Raw genomic sequence first — 23,601 nt, forward strand, 5'->3', positions numbered from 1 at the left:
TATGTGCGAAATATATTAGAAAATGCCATTTCTAAAGTTATTGAGATGGATGCAGGCTGAGTAAGTCCTCACCAGTATCTCTGGTGGACCACAGTGGCAGTCATTTGAGTCTGACCAACTGGGAGCAATCTTTATCATGCTGTCTGTGTGTAAGTGAACTGGGCTTAAGTATATTGACGTATGAAATACACAACTGTGTCTCCAATGGTATCCTAAAGTAAAAGTGTGTGTGTCTAGTTGTGTGGGACTCCAGTAGCATGTATTTGAAAGCCCAGAAAAAATGAAAAGTTCCAGAAAGGTGATAAGATTTGAGATGTGGGGTTTCTCCGAACTGTGCCTGCACATAGCCTGTAAACTACAAATGCAGTCATACTCTCTGAGAGGGGACACGGATTGGTTCAAACAAAGTTCCAACTGAGAGTCATTGTATATGAACTTGTGTGATCAAAGAAGCCTCTTCTCAATGGCATGATTCATCTGGGCCTGGCATGAATGGAAACCCTAGATGGTTCTTATTTGCTTGCTTTAGTTAATGAAGTCCCATTAGCTTGCTAGACACAAATATAATTACTACGTTATCAAGCACAAACTATGTTCTCATATAAGTCATGCTATTTTTTTAAAATTGCCTGAGGAATGGTACATTACACCTACCAAAAATGAAAGGGAGAGGAGAGAAATATATATCTATCATATTTACCCATAATGGATAGAAGTTTCCTTAAACAATATCTGTTTCACTTGAATTACCAATCATAGGTTGTCTCCAGAAACAGGAAACAAGTAAAGTTTACAATGATTGAAGACAAAACTAGATGTCCCCCAGTTATGCACAAGTGGTGGAGAAAGGAATACATTACTTTCCTCCATCAAGCTGCAGTCTTCCAACCTGACCAGTGTTTAGCGAGAGATACCCAATGAAATGTGATACAACTTGAGACGCGGTGCTCCTCTCATGGAAGGACCTGATAGAGGCATTTCCCCGCGGGACTGAGCCCCGCTAGCCAATTGCACGTAGATGTGTTTTATGTCTAGGAACCCATATTTCTCTTTGAAGTTTTGCTTTCAATGTTGAAATCAATTGCCCCAACTTTGCAAGTGGCAGGCTGTTTACATATTGGGATATTTACATATTCATACTTAACACATCTGAGAGATTGCTAGTTCATTGGCCAGTCCCGTAGCCCTAGCAGAGGTGTGGTCACTCCTTTAATCGGCCTGACTGATGAGAATTGTAGCTTGTTCTTTGAAAGAAAACTGTGACCTCCTTTCCACTTATTTGTGAAAAAAAGGAAAACTTATGGAACTGAGGCTTTAAAAACTTATTTTTTTTATTCATTCAACAAATAGTTGAAATGTGCCTGTTGCCTGCAAGGCTCTAAGCCTGCTACTCCAGGAAACTCAAAGGTAAATAGAATGTGATCATGTTTTGTACCCCTCTACTCAACTGTGGGTTCCTTACAGAAAATACATATTTGCTCCATGTAGGAGGTGAGTAAACAAAGAATAAGTGGAGACTTAAAACTAGTCTGAGAGCAAAAGAAACAGAGACAGCAAGGGACCACACCAGCCCCGTGCTTCCAGCTGTCACTGGATGTTTTCTGTTGAAACCAGTAAGGTCAAAGAAGAAAGGATAATTTATATGTTCCTTGAAATGAGGGAAAGTCCACCTCTGCCAACATGTCCTTGTTGGAATTCTGTTAATGGATATATGGGCTTTTTCTCTTAGAGATTTTCCTGATTCTTCACATGACACATGTTGAAGTTTATCTCTGATAAACTAGTGAATTACATAAAGTTGGAGCCAGAGAACTGATTCAGAGTGGCGCACAGAGAGAGAGACTTTTGGCAGTCATTAGAACAAAACAAACTTAACATTGGATACTCTCCTAAAGAGATCAGAGATCCTTGGAAAAATTTATGTGTTCCTATTAGAAGGTCAATAACAAATTCTAAAGATAGTAGGCAAAAGGGGGAGAAGGTTATCACTATCCAGAATCCTTGTCTTTTTATATTTTGAGGAAGACGGGGATTAGCGTTTTATTTAAACTTTCTAGATTTGGAATGTGTATAGAAGACTTAATGTCGAAAATATTAAAAACAAAAACAAAAACCAGTAATGTAGTTTCTGGTGCTTCAGCGCCAAGAGCATCTTTATGTATCTAGATTTCTTTCTTTCATTATTTCAAGGACTGGATCCATTCTTTAGATTCTCACCCAGAAGGCTGCCTTAGCCTTAGCTTAGTATCTGCAAATGGTTCTGCCTTACACCTCACATGGGGATGATTTAAACCCCCTCACCCCTGTTCACAGGGAATAAGAGGGCATCCTGGAATCCACATGATCTGTGAGGTAATTAGAGATGCTTTCGATTCCTTACACAATCAGCCATAGATTTAAGGAACACAGGATACTTCACTGTGCAGACAAAAGTCAGTCTAAATTAGCCCATCACCAGATATTGTGCAGGGATAAAATGCTTTGGATTTCCTTGCAGTCAGTGGAAAAGTCTTTCAATGCCAATAGGGCACCTCCTGGGTCATTTATTAGCAGCAGGGACAAAGTGGAGGGTGATGGTGCTGTGAGGATTTTTTTACCTCTCAGTTTTATAAGCACCTAGCTCACTGAGAGTAGCAACTAAGAATTTAAGACCTTCTATGTGTCAGTCATGTAGCGCATAGTACATACTTTAACTCTCTTAGAGGCATTGTAAGCTAGCGATTATTCACCCATTTTACAGATGAGAAGTGTGAGGCTTACCTGCATTTGCAAAGCCAGTGCATGGAACTTTTTGTGTATGTCCTTATACATTATTATGTAGCGTACAGTTCTTTACCCTATAATTTCATCTCATTAATGGGCAAGGTATTTTGATAAGAATACTGTATTATATTCCATGGGGTCAGCTAGAGAAAATCTGTGATAACTTTGTTGAAAATGAAATACACTTTGGATTTTTTGTTGCAAGAATTAAAAAAAGGAACAATAACCCACATGCATTGAGACTTCTATACATCATTTCTCTTAATTCTCTAAAGATTATTGTTACCATTATCCACCTCTTGTAGGTAAGAAAGTTGAGTTCTAGGGATATTTAGTAACTGGCCCAAAGTCAAACAGCTATTAAGTGGTAGTGTTGGAATTTGGACCCAAATTCTGATTGTAGAGCCAGGGCATGTAAAAACTGCCTTGCAGGAAAGGAGGTAAAAAAATGTGCAAAATTTAGAATCCTGCCTTTCTAACACATCATACTGAATTGGCTTTGAAAGATAAATTCATCTAAACTGTATGAGCTCTAACACTTCACCCTCGTGATTGCATGAAGTCAGAGGGCTTGTTATACCCATGTGAAGAGTTGGCGGAGGGGTCATTAGGAGGTGCTTATGGAGAGCCGCTGCTCAGTGCAGGCCGTGCTATTAGTGTGGACTGCTGCTGTCTGATTTGGGAGGAATCTCACTGCTGCCTGTGGTTGTAGGGCAGAACAGTTAAATCTTCATAGCCTTTTGGTATTATTGAGTGTTAATAATAGTCATGACACAAGTACAGTTTCCTCCTGTCAGGTCTTGTTATAAGTAATGGTAGATGTTCTTGTGACCACAAAAAATTATTTTGCAATAATGATCTGCTCGGAGGTCTCCCAACCAGGTGAACAAAGGTTCACCTGGGTCCTTCCTGTATGACTACAGACGTATCACTTCATGACCACAACACTTCTCTGGAATGGTTTACCAGTAGGAAAAAAGATTATGTGTTAATTACCATCCTCTATATTTTGATTGTTTGGGGCAGCTGAGAACTTCCTTTAGACTGATTCCAAATATCTATTACCTTATTAAGCAACATCTTTTCAGAACAAGGAATACCTCTGTTGTATCTGTTGTTTTATTCAGAATCCCTGAATTCAGTATCCATTAAGCCTGAAGTCTTTTCTCAGTCTCTGCATCAGACAATCTTGTATTCTGCTTTTGATCTGCAGAAAATTAAACTTGTTTGTTTCATCCATTTATTAGATTAGGATACATTTATCTCTTCTGTCAGTCCAAACACAACTTGGTCAGCTAATCTATTTATGCCACTTTGAAATAGGACAATGTATATTTAGGTTCCCACTTCTCTGCAGGGCAAGTTATTTTAAGGGGAGTTTTGCATTTGTTTTCTCAATTTGCCTCAATTAGGACCTGCTGGACACACATCTTATTCAAACACCCTGTACGTTTTTATAAACAGCAGACTGGAATCGTTAAGTATATCCAACTGCTGACTTAAAAAAAAAATGTTTGGGTAAATCCAATTGTTCCTATAAAGGCTGTACATGGAATCAATTTCCATGTCCTTATCAATGTCATGAAGATGTTCAGTTTGCTTCCGCATTGGTTACGGGTGTCTTGTACCATTCCCTGCGGTAATATGTGGTGTGTGTACATGTATGTTTATGTATATCTATAGGGGTCCCATTAATGCTCTGTCATTTAATGGAAAATTGTTGTAGCAATAGCTTCATCAGGCCAATAATGCTTCCGTGTTGACCACCAATAGCAGTTTCAAAAGGAATGTATTCTGATGGACTTTGCTTCAAATCATGTGCCCATGATGGCAGCTAGACTGCTCCATTATAAAAACCCAGGCCCTAAAACCTTGATTTGCTTTGATTTCCTCAACTGGAGCATGCCAGCCTGGGAAGTAAGCAGTAGTGCTTAATGATGGCATTATCCAACTAAATGTATGGGGCAGTGGACATTGGACTCTGGACAAAATCTTTGGGGAAAGCTTTAGACTAGTGGGCCCCCTATAAACACAACAGTATGGTGTAGCCTTCAAGGTTTTATTCAGAACATGACCTCACAAATGTATCTTCTCTGTTTGTTTTTGTTCACTGAGCAGTATATTAATTAATCCTGGAAACCATCTTAAGATCCAAGAAGGTACTTTAGGATTTTTCATCGCAAGTGATGCCAAAGAAGTTAAAAGGTAAGAGTTTATTTTCAACTGGCTTTCTTTCTGGCCCGGCCGTAGACACCTTGACCCATGGAAGTAGGCAGGCTTCCATAACCCCAAAACTCCTTAACATGTCTATGGCCATCAACTGGTGTAAGAAAAACTTCCACAGACTCCAGTTCATGTAGTGAATTCCACATCTTTGAATGAGAATAATAAAATTTTAGAATTAGGAAGCCTAGTTACCTGCTCATTTATTTTGTGAGGGAGAAAATGGGGGCTCAGAGAGCTGAATGACTGCTCGAGGTCATCCTGATTCCTGATGATTCAGAACAACATAACAAGACAACTGGCTCCTTATCTAGTGCTCTTTACTTAATATTATCTGGGAAATTTACTTGAGAATTATCAGTTTTCTACTACTCTCCCTGCCAAATAGAATTTCAAAAGGTTGGGATTAATTTCAGATGGAATATGAAACTGGCTCTATTTCTATCTGTGGCCTCCTAGGTAAGTGGCTGAAGTTGTCAGCTTCAATTGTTAAGCCACTGTAAGTGCAGCACAGGATTTCACTGGCCTACATGTTTCATGACATTTTTATTCGTATCCTTAAACCTGTTTAAGCAGCCTAGGAATTCACAGGGCCCTTTGCAGCACAACATGGAATATTATTGTATTTGATTCTATCTTATGAACTTGGAGAAATTTACTAGCAGAAAATGTGATGCAAATGTTCAGACAGGTCATTCAGCTCAACAGTAATATTGCATAAAATATTTTAAGTACATTATTAATTGTGAAGGTCTATCATTAGTTATATAAGCCTATTGTCTTCATTGAATGAGTTCCTAGTCAAAGCCAGGCCTGTTCTAGGTGTGCTACATTCTTTATTGCTGCTCTTCAAAATAACCCTGGAAGGTAAGTCTTCTCAAATACTCAGAGCTTTGGTTTCCTCATCTGTAAAATCAAGATAAGTAATTTGTCCGAGGCCATGAGGCACATAAGTAAGTGGTGGAGCCCGGAGTGGAACTGGTCTTTCCTTTTCTAAAACCCACTCTCTTTCTACCAAATTTAATAATACTACCACATTCTTACAGAGGAGGGTTTATTACACCCCAGCACTATTCTAGGTACTAGGTTCTCTGTATCTAAAACTTGTTAAACTCTCACAGCAACCCCATGAGATAGGTAGCATTACTCTTTCCCACTTTACATATGAGGAAACTGAGGCACAACTTGGCTAACTAACTTGCCCAAAGCCATACTGCTAGTGAGGAATAAAGCCAGGAAGTTGGAGCTTGCACTCTTAATTATTTGCCTAGGTTAAGCCTGACACGCTGAGCACAGAACGATGACATGTGACCATGGATACTTAGGGTCCTCTTCCTCCCCATCTGCTCTAGCAAACTAAGCCATACTGGCTACAGAAGCTTTTGGGAAAAAGAAAATATCGGCTGTTGGAAGAAAAAAGAATTCTTAAACTGAGCGCTCTAATAACTTAAATTTATTTCTGCAAATTGGGGAAAGATTGCCATGATTGAGTTGTGGGGGGAAAATACCCCCCTACTTAGTTCACGGAATCTCCTGGTTGTTCAAGAGTATCCTGAGAACTGGGTACACCTGAGAAGGGAAATTAGGATTAATGGGACTGAACCTTCCCTCTCCCTGTGCTCCAATCAGGTCTCCTGGAGAAGAAGCTTGTGCCCTTGTCCAGACTGTGAGACACAAAAGCTTGAAACAGCATCTCAGCACCAAGTACAGGAGGCTGGGGAGCACAGGAGAACCATATATCACGTATACCTCCCAGATAGCAAATATAACATGAAACTCCCATTTGTGTAATTCTATTTCCTATTGCATCTCTCACTAATGAATGTCACAAATATCAGGCCGTCCAAAAAACAAATTACCTCCTATATTAGGGAGTGCAATATGTCTCATTTCAGTGCTTTATGGTATTCACAAATACATGCTGACACAATCAGCTACAACACCAGGCTGTAATTTTCCATGGCGTGTGATGTGTCAAAGCAAATGCTGTCAGTTAGGGGATTTCAAATAGATGAAGACTGCGAAAAACCACAGAAAGGACATTGGAGATTTGAATGAAACTAAACAAGCTTTGTAAAAATGGAAAAGTAGATTATGATGATCTAGTATCGAGTTTGCACCCTCCACTGCAAAAAAGCAACAAAAGAAGTTAATGAATTCTAGCTCATAGAAACCTTCAGATGCAGTGTTTTAGAAAATGAGGAGTGAAACCATCCCACTGCAGTCTTAAGAAGGTCACTTGAGGATGGGCATTTGGGTACTTGCTCTTTCCTCCTTGCCACCAAATATTTTCCTTTTAAAATAACGTTGGAACATAGACTTTAATATAGGAGTCACAAAACGGTGGCTCAGTGACTCAATTTGGCTTGCACATATGATCCTTTTGAGTCACAATTTTAAAATACAAATGAGTTGCCAAGGTGAAAAAAGTTACGAGCTTTTATATAAAAATCCTTATTACTCATTTCTCCTGAAAAATTGGCAGACCCAACATACCGGGAAGCAGTCTCAAACTCACTCATTCATTCGCCCATCAAATGTGTATAAGTCGTTTACATTTAGAAGGCTCTATACAAGGCACCAGGGAAACAGTGGTGAAAAATGAACAATGGGGAGAAGTCCCAACTCTCATGGGGCTCATATTCTAGGCAGGAAAGAATTACAGTTTTTTAAAAAATAATTAGTGGTAAAAGAATTAATGCAACTGGGTCACTGATTTGGGTTGGGTATAAGTGAAAGTTTCTCAGAGGGGATGGTATTTGAGCAGAGATTGAGATGAAGGGAAATAATCCATCAGGCAGGGATCAGATAGGAAGAAGAGATGGGCTGGGAAGAAGTTCATTGTGGATAGGGACCCCAAGAAGGAAAGTGTGGCTAGGGAATAGAGTTGGGGAGAGTGGTATGAGATGAGGTTAGAGAGAGGCAGAGGCTGGCTCCTAAAGCACTTTATAGAAAGGTTGGATCTGTTATAAAATGGAAGTCATTGATGGCTTTAAGCTGATCTGATGTATATTTTGAAAAGGTCATTCTTCCTGCATTGTAGAGAATGAGAGGAATGGGGCAGGAGAAGAGGTGAGAGACTCAGCGCCTGTTGCATAGTTTAGGTGAGAGATGATGGCAGCTTGGACTGACCCCTGAGTGGAGGTGGAGAGAGGTGGGTCCCATTCAGACTGTATTTGGGAGAGTGTGCAGAACCCCCCAGTGAATTGGGCAGAAGTGAGGAAAAAAGAGGAATGAAGGATGAAGGCTAGAGTCAGGGCTTAGATTGTGTTGGTCTTAACCAAGATGAGGGATACTAGAGAAGGAGCAAGTTTTGGGTAGTAGGAAGTTAAGCATTCTATCTGGGCTATGTTAGGTAGGAGATGTGTACTAAACATACACACAGTGATATCATAAGGCGGTTGGATCTTAGAGTCTGGAGTTCTGGGGATAAGTGTGAATTGGAGATGAATATGTAAATGTGGGTGCTGTTTCTTGTCCTGGCAAGAAACAGATGACACTCTTAAATGGGAAAAAGGAGGAGAGTTTTATGAAGAGACTGTAAAGTTATGGGCAAATACTTAAGGAAAACCAACAAGGGATGGCCAAGCACTGCAGAGCTAGCAAGAAAGGGGAGCCACCTTCACCCTAGATCTGTGGGGTCAAGGGGAAGGAGGGCTATCAGGAGCTGGAGAGAGAGGCTGTTGTGTGCCATTTCATAGACCTATACAGGAGGGCACCCGGGGGGTCAAGGTGGTGACCTCATCCCCCCTCACCCTAGTCTCCTGCTGACTCCTTCCACTGGACACGCAGACCAGGAACCAGAGGACAAGGAGACCATACAGGCCAGCCTTGCAGGACACAAAGCTGGTCTGATGATGGGTGAAGCAAGATCACCAGCTGAAGGCTGCTTGTGGGAGGGGTACGGTGAGCTGGAGCAAGTGGAGAGGAGAGGAGAGGAGAGAGAGCTGTTTTGGAGTGTGAGAAAGCAAGCAACAGGAGAATGGGGTAGATCCCAAAGAGTGGGAAAGGCCCCTGAAATCCATGGTTGTGGGTTTAAAGTGAGGTCAGCATGTTTTCTTTCCCAGCAAAACTCCGTTGCTCAGGTGCAGGTGTGCAGTAAGGGAGGGGCTTTGCGAGGTGAGCGTGACAGAGGCAAAGATGGGTGGGGAAGAGAATGATTCTTGCAAAGAAATGCCACTTGGCAGAGGTCAGCTGAGCTTAGATACTCTGACTGCTCCAGATCACCATGGACACCCCCGACCCTTGCCTCATTTCACTTATTAACCTTAATTGCCTAGCCTTGGAGGACATTATGCTTAGTGAAATAAGCCAGGCAAACATCGCATGATCTTATTTACATGTGGAAACTCATAGAAGCAGAAAGTGGAATGGTGGTTAACAGGGGCTGGGGTTGGGAGGGATTGGGGAGATGTCCATCAAAAACATGAAATTTCAGTTAGACAGGTGGAATAAGTTCAAGAAATCTATTGTTCAATGTGGTGACCATAGTTAAAAATGAATTGTATACCAGAAAATTGCAAAGACAGATTTTTTTTTTTTTTTTTGAGACAATGTCTTGCTCTATTGCTCAGGCTCCCAGGCTGGAGTGCAGTGGCACAATCTCGGCTCACTGCAACCTCCACCTCCTGGATTCAAGCGATTCTCCTGCCTCAGCCTCCCAAGGAGCTGGGATTACAGGTGCATGCCACCATGACTGGCTAATTTTTTTATTTTTAGTAGAGATGGGGTTTCACCATGTTGGCCAGGCTGGTCTCAAACTCCTGGCCTCGTGATCTATCCACATCAGCCTCCCAAAGTGTTGGATTACAGGCGTCAGCCGCCACACCCAGCCAAGACAGTAGATTTTAAGTGTTCGTACCACAAAAGGTGTGCTTCAGTTTCCTTATCTGTATAATGTATATGTTAATTAGCTTGATTCAACTATTCCACATTGTATATGTATTTCAATGTGTTGCATACCACACATATATACAATTATTATTTGTCAATTAAAAAATAAAAATTAAATTAAAAAAGAATCCAACTTTAGTTCATGAAGTAATCAAACTTTATCTTTTCACAAGTCTATTCAGGCTTATCATCATGTCATCATCTCTTTAGTATAGACCTTGGGCTCTGGTGCCAGGCTATGTGAATTCAATCTCAGCTTTGGTATTTTTAGCCATGTGGCCTTGGGCAGGTCACTTAACTTCTCTGTGCTTCAGTTTCCTTATCTGTAAAATAGAAATAATAATCATACCTCCTTCAAAGGGTTGTTTGAGGATCAAACATGTTTAATGCTTATAAAATACTTAGAACCACACCTGACATGTAGTCTGTTCTCTATAGATGTTAGCTATATGATTGTTACCATTATTATCATTATGTGTTAAGAGCAACAAAGGGGGAGGGAAAATGACCAAAGGAAGTGGACGCAGAGTTACTTTCCCCAACTTGGATGCTTTCTACTTTCCTGTTCTTCCTGTGCCAAGGCAGATTGATTGGGTTCTTAGCCACATTGCCACTCAGGGTCAACAGTCAGCTAGGATTTCTTTTTATTTTATTTTTAATTTTTTTGAGACATAGATGACAGCTGGCATTTAAAGAAAGAGTGGAGAATTTGCTAGGATAGAGCAAGCACTGGACTTGGATTCAGAAGTCCTGGGGCTGGCTGCATCCCAGCATGGAATGACTGGGCAGTCCACAACAACCTCCTCAGTTTACAGATGAGGACACTGAGTCCCAGAGATTTAGGCTGCAAGATCTCCAAGACCTCATGTGGATCCAAAAGTCTTAACATTGGTTTCCAATGGGTGCCAATTATAAATCCAAGTCCTGTGAAAACATAAAAAGGAACCTAATAATCAAATGGTCAAGAATTGTATTTATTTCTGCAGCCCTGGTCAAGAAAAGGCCATGTTCATAGCTGGCATTCAGTTTCCTGTTGGGAGTGGTAAAGGCACCAAGCCAGGCATTTTGTTAGTTCTTGGATCCAGAAGGTTGTAGGGTTGTTCCAGTGAATTTTATCACCTCCCCGGTACTGAAAGGGCACAGGCCTCTTGTGCTGTTCTAGGCACTGTGATTTCAAATAGTGCTTGAATGATCTTATTTTTCTTATCCAGAATATCTTTGACACAGCTAATGCACTGTGGAATCACCTATGGACATTCAAGTCAGATTAGGGGATTTTCTTTTTGAGTGCTTCATCTCATTCTCCTTCTACCTACCTATTCCTTCAATAAGCTCTACTCACCCCCTTCCAGTGGTCAGCTGAGCTTTGCTCCATAGTGAGAAGAAAACCCTCATTTAGTGCATGTTCTCAGGGCTGGATAGCATGGGAATTGGTCCAGTCATCTTTGGAGTAAAATAAGCTGTGAAACTCCAGAGGGGGTTTGACAGAGGAACCCACTGACTCGTGGCTTTCGTTTTTCCCTCTCTGCAGACCTTCTCAACTCTGTCTCCCTTTGGCTGCCCAGAAAAGGTGCTTTCAGAGTGACAAGGTTGATATTTTTATTTGACTGAGAAACGACATACTTCTGCCCCCTCAAATATATATTTGACCAGACTGTGGGAATTTTGGTGCTGTATTTAGCTTCCCCACCAAGGGCCCAGGGCTCATTGCCCACGTGTCCCCACGAGTAGCATCAAAGGCTGTTCTCAAAAATGAAAGACGAATGAGCAGACACAGTGTGTCACATCAGCAACTTTTTTCCCAGTTTCTTTGCAAATGGAAGTTTATGAAAAGGAGCACTAACTCAAATCACAGAATCCTGTGTTTGAAATAAATGGTCTTGCAACAAACATTTCCATCTGCAAATGTCTAAACCTTTCAAAAGATTAAAGGAAATTAATGCTGGCGTGTTTCATTAATTTGGCACCACCGTGGAGGAAATGTGGTACTCATTTCATTTGGGTGGATTATGAAACGTGTCAGTTTTTCCATTCTCTTTCTCCAGGGCATTTTTTTACTGCAAGGCCTGTCATGATGACATCACAGATCCCAAAAGAATAAAAAAATGTGGCTGCAAACGGCGTAAGTAGTGTTTCTCTCCCCGTCCCCTCCCTCTCTCATTCCTATTCCCCAAATTCCTTTTCCTTCCCTTTTCTTATTAGAGAAACACTAAACATCAAGAGTTTTCTTGAGTATGTTTATGTTTCACCCAGCAGTTTAAAGAAATATGAAATAAATACCTGTCCTTGCTTTGTTAGAGCAGAGGATGAAAAATCACCACCATCAACACCTAGGAATGAAACCTGTGCCTAGTCCCTGCTTCTTTACTCTAGAGGTGCCTCAGTAGATGTGTCCAGTCTAGCAGAGACAAGTATGATGTATAATAAGGAGGAGAACTAAAGCCATAGAGCACAAAGTGTTTTTGTTTCGTGATTTCCAGTGGATTGGGGGTCCCTGAGTATATAGGGTTGAGAGAGAAACTAAATCTGAGGACTTGGTCTCCAAAATGGGAGTTGACTCTTTCCATTTGGAGCTCCTGCTAGTTTTAATACCACAGGCCAGAGTTGGCAACTGTGATACCTTCAGACTGCCCCCAAGAAAAGAACTTTCCACTGCCAAAGGGCTTCAGTTGCCATCGTCCAAAGGTCGACCTCAAGCATCATCGCTCTTTGGGGTAGACTAGACTGGGCTCAGTTGTTTCTGGCATATTCTGTCTCAAGTCCCTTCTAAAGCAGTTTGCCACTGGGGCCTCTTGAGAAAGATATAGTGAGTCCACAACATGGAATTGTGAGCTCCTGAGATACCATGACTTAAGTGGCCTTTGCTTTGAGAAGGTTGTGCCTTTTGCAGCAATTATGCTGTATTGCCTAATAGAAATTGTTCTCAACCCTTGAAAAACAAACAAAAAATGATGCCATCCTTCCTATGGTGAGTTAGTCTTTTAAAAGCTCCTTATAATCATTGCTTTGATTCTCACCCTAACCCCATGTAATTGGCAGGGGTGTTATTAATCCCATTTTACAAAAAGAGGAAACTAAGCTTCCAAGTTTGAGAGGATGAGATTGCTGACAGTCACACAGCCAACATACAGGGATTTGGGCACACCTGAAGGCCTCTATTGATTCTCTGGGTGCTCTAACTTTTTTTTTTGCAGAAGGGAAAGGCAATGTGGGCAGTCTTGGGTCTGATGAGTAAGAACAATTATGAAAGAGTACCCCATAAAATCCTTGTTCACAAGCAGAAGCCAGACGGAAGAGCACCATTCCTAAAGTATGCCACTGAAGGAAGGACCTTTTTCATTGTACTCCTAGAGTGGGGTACAGAAAATATAGAACCAGTCATCTATAAATATCACTCTGCTGGAGGGTAAAGAAGTTCCTCAATCCATGGGGAAAATTCCCTTGGGGTGCACTCTTGGTCTAGAGAAGTTTCTGCAGAAATCCCCTCAGGGTGGGGCAGCTTAGGCCCCTGGGTTTCCTCCCCCTGTTTCCACTGACTTAATACAGCTGGTCCCCTTCCCCCAGACTCTTATCGAGATGAGTATTTATTGATATCTCAAAACAAGAGCCTCTAATTTCTTGGGACAAGAATTCCCCGATTCTGACAACCTACCGAGAAGAGCATCTAAGAGAGAACAAGGCCTAGAATGAACCTCACTCCCCATTCAACCCCCACAGACCCCATGAATCCAAAGACCTTCTTCACCAGGCAGTCCATCCCAGCCATGCTCAGTTGGTTGTGGACACAGCAGCACGGATGAGTTGACCAGACATCTCCTGAATCATTTCAATCAGAAGGAGCACAAGAGTCTGAGGGTTGAGGGAAATAAGAGAGAACAACAAATACAAGAGTTGAACACTTCTGTAAAGAAACACTTGTAGTGAGGGGTTGGGAAAGGGAGGAAAGGTGAGGCCAATAACCCCTGACAGGATATTTGCCAGACCCTCATCCCACAGAGTATCAAGGAAATAGCAAGACTGTGATTCACATATTGATTAGCCGTTCACATATTTTTGAATATCTTCTTTGGATGAGCTGCTATTTTTGGTTTCAGGGATGGAGTGGTCAACAAGGTAAAGTCCCTGCCCTCCTGAATCCTTTACTCTGGTGAATGGAGACAAACCATGATGATGTAAATAAATAAATTCAGAGATAGCCAGTGCTAAGAAGAGCGAAGAGACTGCCTGAGGGTTGAGGAATCCTGCAGTGGTGCTACTTTATAGCTTGGAAGGTCAGGAAGGCCTCAGTCAGGGGTGATGTTGAGGCCAAGACCCAATCCAGATAGGGAGAAGAGCAAAGGTCAAGGTCAGGAGGCAGGAATAAGTTTGTGGTGTTTGAAGGATGGAAGAAAGGCCAGTGGCACTGGGGAAAGGGTAGTATGAGATGAGATTGGAGAGGGAGAGAGGGGACGTGGTAAGAAGTGTGGGTTTTAGTCCTATATTAGGAAGCCTTTGGAAGATTTTAAGTGAGGAAATGTCATCATCAGTTCTTAGTTTAAAAGATGTCCCTGGTGTCTGGATGGAGAGCATTCTCGGGAGGAAGGAGTGGAAGTGGAAGGATGAAGTGAGAACTTCTCTGACTCTTGCTCTGACACTGGAATGTCCCTCATAGGACGCCATAGTGGAACACAGCAGACTAAATTGTCCCTAGAAATAAGAAATAAGGATTTGGCCTCTAGGGTATTTTTCCACCTTGGTTCCAGACAGGTAAACAGCAGCAGGCTTTAGCTTCATCCTGGAGAGAGAGGCCCATAATTGTTTTAAATAATTTTCTTCTCTTCATTTCCTTTAAAGTTGGTGGAGCTAGTGAGTATATAATCTCCCATTATGCACTGCACCAATTGCTGCAAAAGGCCTGCCTCTACAAAGCCAAGCCAGTGTAACAAGGGCCTCGCTTCCTTCTCTGTACATCCCTGTGCCTCCTCCCCCAACCTCAGCTTCTTCATCTCACAAAGGCCTTTGGCTATGTAACAATCAGAATTGTCTGAATATTGCTCCTACTAATTAAAAGGCCATAGAACAGAGGGCAGGATGCAGATGTGTGTGTGAGGTGAGGGGGTGGTTAGAATAAAATGAATTATTAAAAATAAACCTCCCCATGTAGGTCAGGCAAGTGAGGAAATTGGAGAAGATGTTTTAGTTGCAAAGAAACTTTAATTAGAAGAAACTAGGATTATTAATAACACACTGGGGGGACCCCCATGCCTTCGAACAGACATTGCTTGGTTCCCTCTCTAAGTTGCAGAAGACAGCTGACCCACATACTCATCTGTCCAAACGTGTTAGTCCAGGTATTAATAATTCACCGTGGAATGGTAGATCCTGTAAGGGCAGAGCTCATGACAGTCACTGGCCCTTACCCATAGCTTCCTAACCCTCCTTCCCCAACCCAGTCTTCCCCTTTCACTTCCACCCCTAGCTCCTCATTCACTTTCATTCAGTAACCTTCAACATTTCACGTCATCTCATCTGGAGAAATATCAGGTGCGGACATTCCATTTCTGGAAATCCTGTGATAGTATAGTTTAACGTTTGCATTTCTTTCCATTTCTTCATAGCTCTCTATCAAGGAAAAGAGTCAAATTCAGCTGTCTGGCCGAGGAGCAAGTTCTCAGGGTCTACTCTTTACTCATTTTCTTTTTCTATATAACAAACCTTGTCTAATGATTTACATTTCTTCCCCCAGCCTCTAAAAGTTTGCCAAAGTGTGGACTCCTAGTGGACAAGTAATGTCTAGTTTGATGTGTTTGAAGGAATTTTCTTTGACTTCAAATCATTGACAAATCTTTGATTTATTTTTTTTCTCTTTGCTGCCTTGGAATACGGCCCCTACTCTATTTTAACTGCACACTGGTAGTGATATATTGTGAGTAAAACGGGTTCCCAGCAGCCCGGAGTCCAGTTCCCCCTGTCTTTCTCTAGAAGAGATACTCTTTTAATTTTCTGTACAGTTTTAGTTTCCCTTTTACTTTTGGTATTTATGTTGCATGTAGCAGTGACATCATGCCCCAACTCCTTCATCCCCCAATGCAGTCTACAGAGTAGCCTGGAGCCAGAGAGTCCCCCGGGAGCCTGCTCTCCATCCATCCACCCCAGTCCCCGGGCTCTGGCCAGCTTCGGGCACTGTCTTATTTTTCTATTTGAAAATAAGACCTTGACAACAGTGTGTTTCTCTTGAAGGCCTTGTCTCAGGACTTTTAAGGGACACTGATTAGGCTGAAGTAATTACCACTATAACTCCAGATGCTTCATCAGCTGGGGTAATTGTCATGCTTGCCTTTGATAAACTATACTTGGTCTCCTTTGCTATTGAGCTTGAATTCCTCTCCTAAAGGAAACACATATGCCACATATATATTCCCATGTTGTGATACATATATATATATATATATATATATACACAATATGTACCATGATGTATCAGAGTATATGTACATTCTTATATGTAAAAATTCATATTTTTACGTATAAGAGTAGAGGTATTCCATAGAGTGATGTATTTATTGCAGTATATGCTTCTCTGTATGAGAAGTGCTTGCTAGATAATTAATTGGTTACTCAACTTTGGGACTGTAAGTATCTCAATTGTCTTACTGGAGACAAGTATTTGCACAGTGGTAATTATTATCTGCAGTCTATGAAGTTCCCTTGCTTTACAACGAAGTTTTTCTTTTAGTCAGTACTCAGTAGGACACACCCAGTTGCTTTATGAATGTTAGTCAGACATCTTGGAAGATCCCTTTACCTGTTTAAGGCAGAAAAGCTGACTGGAGGAGAACATTCCATTTCAGCAATGAGCAATGTATAAGTCTGAACAAGTCAATGCAAGTGTCTGAACCTCTAACTTATTCAAGGAATAGGATGCCCTTTTACTCAACAAGATGTGGCCATTGAGGAGGAGCTTTTAAGGCCAGCACTGAGCTTTGGGTCTTTATTCATGTTTGTAAGGCTCTACTGAAAAGGAGACCCAATCTGTGGAACAGTTCAGTCCAATGGCTCTGGAATTTGGAGAAGATGTTTCAAATTCAGTCCTCTCATTCCTTTGCAGCAAAAGAGGCAAGTTGATCATCTGATTTTGGTTAGTCATCAGTGTTTGAAGGGTATAGATTGCTCACTTTAAAAACAAAACACAACGATGAGCTTCTTCAATTCAATGCACAGTCTTGCCAAAATCGACTCTGTGGCTTTCTTCATCGACAGAACCCTTTAAACATGGCTTGAGGGCATGGCCCACTTTCATACCTGCAGAGCTGCATACTAAATTGAATGGTCCTTCAGAATTGGAGAGAAAATGTGGTGTCAATCAACCAACAACTCTAGTGCCAAATACTTCTGCCTTCCTCAGCCACAATACAGTCATTAGGGGCAGAATCAACTAGCTCAGTGTGCTCTGTGCTGCCGACATTAACTAGCTTTTTCTTTCTCCTCTTTCTGTTTTTGGAAAACCACCTGGAACACCTTTCTTCTTACTCCAGAAGGTAATGGGAGGAATTTTGCTAAGTGAAGACATCATTTCTCATTTATAGGACTTGAAAGAATATTCTCTGATTCCCAGTGCCACATCAAGGGCCTCACCTTAAATCCTGGTGGACTTTTTCTTCCGTGGATATTTTTATTAGTAATGTTAGTTGCTGCAGAGCCCATGAAGAGTAGCTCCATGTTTCTTGCTTGGAAATAATCCCTCCTTCATTTGACTGATTTTAAAAGTGAGGCTGTGACCTGCAAAGTATCTATTGATTGAATGGCAGGTGTTTTTTTTCTTCCGTCCGAGTCTTCCCTTGAATTTGCTTCATTTGAAATCTAAAACATTTTCCTCAGCAGTTGGAAAACTCCACCTGGGCCCCTCAGTCCAGTACTGCTTTTTCCTGCCCCTTCCAATCCACCCTGGAAATTAAGATTCTGCAATTGGAAATTGGCTGACAATTTGGTTGCTGATGCAGGTGGCAGATGGTGCTGAGGATAGGATGGAATCCAATTCTTCCTTCCATTCCAGGCTTGGCTCAGAAAGGCCAGCCAGCAGAGAACCTGAGTTTGACAGCTGATTATCCATTTGACTCAAGGAAAGAGCAGTAACTGAGCTGCATCTTCACCAGCCACTTTCCAACAGGTTTCTGGTCTCATGATCATGGCCTTTGAGAATAGAGGAAAAGTTGTCAAGAACACTTCTGAGAAGCCTTTTTGTTTTAAACACTCAAGAGTAAACAAATAGTTTTGATGATGTCCATTAGGGAAATACTTCTCTTTTGTCTCTGTAAATAGTACTATGAAGTTATGATGGAAATGTTGGTTGAATATCCACTTCACTGTGGTGAAGAAAAGCACATAAAAGCTTTTTCTCAAGTTGTGAAACTGCCAGGACCTAGGTCTTCGGAGGAAGGTGAGACTCAGGGTCAAATTCTTAGCAACCACATAACCTCATAGAATCCATGGCCCTGGTCCAATAACAAGAACCTTATGATGTGAACCAGAGGGTAAACTGAGTCCCTAGAGCCTTGTATTTCTGCTTTCCTAGAGTTAAATTGGCCTATCGGGGCAGTTAATTGAGCATGAAGTTTCAAGAGCCCTAAGATGGAATGACAAGTAGCTTTGGTGTTCACACTTGCCAGAGACACACTCTTGTCTGCTCCCAGTCTCAGGAAGCTGCAGCAGGGCTTTAAAAAGGAGACGCAGTCAGCTGCCACTGAAATAGTCCTCCTGTGCCAGCTGTGGCTGCAGACCCTAGGCTCATCTCCTAGGACCTCTCACCCTTTCACTGCTGCTACCCCTAATCATCTGCTGTGGATCGTGAGAAGCCGTTGAATTGAAATGACACTGCATATATTTCAATTCTCAGAGACAGCAGGGTCCTCTTTCTGCTCCTTTTGGAGAAAGGCTAGTTCCAACTGCCCATGAACTAGCTGCTCTTCCACATTGATCCACTAGATGTCCTCATAGATCTACTTTGTATTACCATTGACATCCTGGGGAAAACCTTGTCTGAGAATTGGGATTTGGGAAGGGAACAATGGGTGACTATGTAAGAAAGAAAATTAGCAAACACCAAAGGAGAGAGGACACTTTGTGTGGCCAGGGAGTAGATAAGAAACTTACTTCTGTTTTAAATAAATCCTGAAATTTTCAAAGTTGCACTTTGAGACCTAACCTTGGGAATTTAAAGTGGAACTCTTCATATCTAAAATTAACCTTCTAACCTAAATCAGCTCTAGAAAAGGAAACAGTCACTGAGAAATGGAAACAAAACACCAGTGGTTCTGAATATCCGTGATTCACTGTAACAAAATTGAAGGGTTAGGAAGCCAGAGAGAGTTGAGAGAGATGAGGGGTGGTAATTTCCAAATTAGGAGGTCCATGACTTAACTTTGATATAATTTAATTTTACAACTTAAGAGTATAATTTTACACAGAGAGTGTTCAATTCTTCTGGAACATCTACCACCAGGGAGACAACTCCTCATCAGCTTTTAGTTAAAGAGTTTGTTCATGATTTGTATAATGGCCCAGAGGAGAGCTCTTCCTGGCCAGTACTCATATCCTTCAAGCCTGATGAATCGCTCCACCAGATGGGAGGTCTTACCTTTTAAGAAAGTGGACCCAGAAGTCTCTAGGTGAAGATACCTGACAGGGAGTCAATGGAAATGGACTATGCCAGCAGTAGCGAAAAAGAGCCACCTTCCCAGTTGGTGGCGCCTTGATCTAGACATTCTGATTCATGAAGGTTTGTCAACATGTGGGGCTCAATAGTTTTTAACTGTTTCTGTCTTGTCTTTGAGCCTCTCATTGATCGTTCTTGCTGATTTTTTTTTGTGTGTGTGTGTGTGTGTGTGATGGCACTTGTTTGTCTTTTGAGATTTCTATTTTGCATTTGGTGTGAGTGTAAAAATGATTGGGAAGGAATGACAAGTAATAGCATGTTTTCTTTTTTATGCATATGCTGCTTTGGAATGTGACTGCTTATAATTAACAGTTAATCTTCTTATAGCAAATGGTTTTTTGCTGCTTCAATTACCAGTTTCAGCCTGTTCCTGCATGCTAACAATAAGAAATTTTAGAACAATGCATGGTCGCCAGAACGGCTAACAATAACAGTTGCAAACAGTCCCTGAGAGCCACTGGTTTGTCACTGTGTTTCCTCCTGAACTCATATCAAGTAGGAGGTTTACATCACCCATTCTGATCTGTTTGCCTCTGAACAAATAGTTTCAAAAGTTATTTCATCCCCATCATCCCTCCCCTTATCCTTAAAGATGGTATATTTATAAGAACTTTCTTTCTCCATAAATGTGTCAGATTCTATTATTGTACATAAACCCAAAATGGCAGTATGGAAATGAAAACCAGGGACTGTTGCTAATGAGAAGCATAGCATTCCAGAGTTTGATGGGCTTCTCTTCTGCTACAGCATTTGATTTAAAAAATTGTTTTTCAAAATGATTTATCTACGGTGAAACAAAAAAATCATCCTTGTTTCCCTCTTCTGTGTAAATAACAAATCAATATTTCCAGTAAAAGAAATAAGAAAGAGAAAACAAGGGAATGTCTGCAGATTGTATGCCAGATCCAGATGCATTTAAGATAAATTTATGTTCATGTCTTTAATTGAAGACTTTTTTCCCTTTCTTGACTTCAGCCGTTGCTGTTTGTTTGGGATGTCTGGGCATTCACACCATGCCTTCTAAATTCCTCTGATTCAAATGCTATAGTGGAACTTTTTTATTTTTTATTTTTTTTGGTAAAAGCTAAAGCTCAAAGGAATGATATACCACCATTGAACAGGGCTGGGGCTGCATGATGATCTGAACAACAGACTAGCTAGGACACTAAAAGAACATGTCACTAAAAATGTGAGCCAAGTTTACAAGAATGGAGTTGCTGCTGAAGAGATCTCTCATTCATCTCCCCCAGTGCCTGTTCTTCACAATCATAACGTTACCCTTGCTTGACAAATATACTGTATGGCAAGTCATAAAGGTCTTAGAACAGGACTTGACCCATTTGAGAGATTTAAACCCCTCTTCCTGGTGACTGTAACATTCAAAGAGGGCAAAACCACAAGCCATATTTTAAAATAAGAGTGCAACCATTCTCTACAAAGAAAAAGAAAGAGTGGGGGAAATGACTTTCAAAATGGAAGGTGTGGGTGCAGGGAATAACACCTCCTCAGTTTAGGTTTACCATTTGGCAGTAATGCTTAGAATAAATGTGAATTCTTCTCCCACCTCGTGAGAGAAGCAGGCCAGTTCATGATAAGTGATAAGCAAACATGTTTGCCTGTTGTAGCATCAAAATGAGGTACAAAAACCTTCTCTTGTACTGAAATATAAGTTGGCTTGAAAGGCAAAGGTGAAGGGCATTGGAAACTACGATGCTGACTTCCAATAACTTTTATAGGTTACTACTCAGTTTGGATCCCCAGGCAGTGCAGAACCTCCCATACCAGCTTTAGAAGAGCTATCAATGCTGCATGCAAATTGCATTAAGATATTTCACATGGAACCTATTCTTCTATTTCATGTTTTGTCAGTTTTAATCGATTTTGGCGAATATTTTCTGTATAAGGGGAAAAAAAGAATATGATTAACCAATAGCCTGATTGCTTCCTGAATTTCTATTTGGTGGGGAGAGAAAGGCAGATGCGATTTTCAGATCCTCTCAGCTTTAAGCAGAAAATACACCCATGAGTAGCTAAATGCATTCCAATAGAGCAACATCTCATATGCTTTTGGTGATTTCTTATTTGTGAACTGCCTTTAATGTCAAATCTGCAGCGTTAGTCTTGAGTAGCTGCATTTCTTATATGGACAGATTTGGATATTTGTTCTGTCAAGAGTAAATTTAAATTCCTGTAGCCATCATATAAACTCACTCTAGGGAAGTTCAGCAAAGGCATCCTCAGATTCTGTATTAACACGTAATCGTTTCACATCTAATTTGATGAAAGCTTGTCCCAGCCTCTGCCTAATACCTAGAAATGGATGGAAATTAGAAAGCCTACATATTAGATATTTTTGCATCTTGCAAAAACCATTTATTATACCAAATAAGCAACTAATTTCATTGATTGGCATTATGTATATTTTGTCCTCCTGTATTAATCATACCAGGGGAAAAGTGTTGGTTACGTTTTTTGCTGTCGATAATTTGCTCTTCTTCCCATTTGAGAACCCGAGTGTATTCAGCCATGCCCTTTTCCTGTGGTCACCGCTTTACCTAGGGGAGAAAAATCATGTGCAACAGCCTTGGGAGACGATAAAGGCAATTTATATTTTCGCTGCTTTTTTGATGTACAACCAAACTGTTACCAACAATCACTCTGCATTTTTTTCTGGGTCAAGACTGTTAAAGTGAACTAAGACCTGTGTTAAATCCCTTCAGCTCCCTTCCAGCTGCCTTGCTGTGTGTGACCTTGCCATTAATTGCCGCTCTTCCTCTCCTCCCATCCAACCACACGGTTATAGCCAAGATGTCCATCTACAAGAGAATGAGACGGGCATGTTGTTTTGATTGCGGACGTTCTGAGCGTGACTGCTCGTGCATGTCAGGCCGTGTGCGTGGTAACGTGGACACCCTTGAGAGAGCCTTCCCACTTTCTTCTGTCTCTGTTAATGATTGCTCCACCAGTTTCCGTGCCTGTAAGTTTAACCTCAACACACGTAGTTCCATGTTTGTGCTGTCTGTGGTATCATCCCTGTCTCGTGCTGTGCCCTGTGGTTCTGAGTCAGTCGGGCTGATGTCTTCTTCCCAGTGTGAACTCCTGTGTGGTGACATGTTGCCCCAGCTGCCTGTGTCTCTGTGTACGTGCCTAGGAAGGCCTCCCTTCTGATTTTCTTAACTTGTGCTTCTCGTAATAGCATGCAGGACTGTGATATTACAGTCTGGTGATATCTTTCCTCTCTCTCCTTTAAATAAATATAAATGGAAATTAAAGTGACAGCATATCACCTACTGTATTAATACAGAGATATGCAGAAGTGTACATGTTAATATTTTTGAAATGGCTGTAAATTGAATTGTATCAAAGGGAGGAAGGAAAGGGTGTAGCGAGAACAAGTCAGCTCTAGCATTAAATTGCTTTTAGTGAGCTTAGATAGTATCTTAGATAGTTTCCAAAATACAACAGAGTTTTGATGCAGATGGATATATATATAAATATATATATATATAAATGTATTTTTTTTTCCTTTTACTGTGTCTCTCTAACCTGTGCCTCATTCCTCCAGTGCCAGATTTTGTCTTTTGTTCTGGAAACGAGTTTTCCATGTGTGTCAGCCTGCACTGGGCTAGTGGATTCCAGAGCTTTTTCTCAGAACGATGATTATTTTGAAGAACTGTTCCATTAATATCTTTTATTTTTCCAATAGTATAGCCCCTGTTTAACTAAGGTATCTTGTAGCAATTGTGATTCCAAATGCCAACAAAAAATTTAAGTCAGAAACCTCTGTGATATCCCTGAGTCCATAGCACAGGCCTCTGATGTCAGTCTTCTTTGTCATCCACAAGCTCAGAGATGTTAAAGAACCTGTCAAGGCTATGCAGCTGGTAGCTGGCAAGGCTGAGATGTGCCAGTTTCCTGAGACCTCCCTTATCCTTGCCTTCACCATGGACTTTGCTGTTTTCCTGATACGGTTCATAAGTGAAGTTCCTGAAAGCTCCAGTTTGAGACCCTGGGACTGTGGGTCTTGGTCC

General features: G+C 41.2%; 1 protein-coding gene across 20 annotated transcripts in view; it reads left to right on the top strand.

Moving 5' to 3' along the window:
• The window catches only part of KCNMA1 (potassium calcium-activated channel subfamily M alpha 1), a 769,792-nt gene that overhangs the window by 614,745 nt on the left and 131,446 nt on the right, over nt 1-23,601 (top strand). For 16 of the 20 annotated variants that reach the window (XM_063709977.1, XM_063709971.1, XM_055353797.2 and 13 more), the window contains exons 17-18: nt 4,882-4,968; nt 11,925-12,001. In XM_063709977.1, the coding sequence (XP_063566047.1) occupies nt 4,882-4,968; nt 11,925-12,001 (164 nt within the window). Of the gene's footprint in view, nt 1-4,881; nt 4,969-11,924; nt 12,002-15,775; nt 15,785-22,373; nt 22,548-23,601 lie in introns of all 20 variants that reach the window. The other 4 variants (XM_031015124.3, XM_031015122.3, XM_031015127.3 and 1 more) reach the window with 2 other exon arrangements.

Source organism: Gorilla gorilla, chromosome 8 (genome assembly GCF_029281585.2).
Source record: "Gorilla gorilla gorilla isolate KB3781 chromosome 8, NHGRI_mGorGor1-v2.1_pri, whole genome shotgun sequence".
Taxonomy (NCBI): domain Eukaryota; kingdom Metazoa; phylum Chordata; class Mammalia; order Primates; family Hominidae; genus Gorilla; species Gorilla gorilla.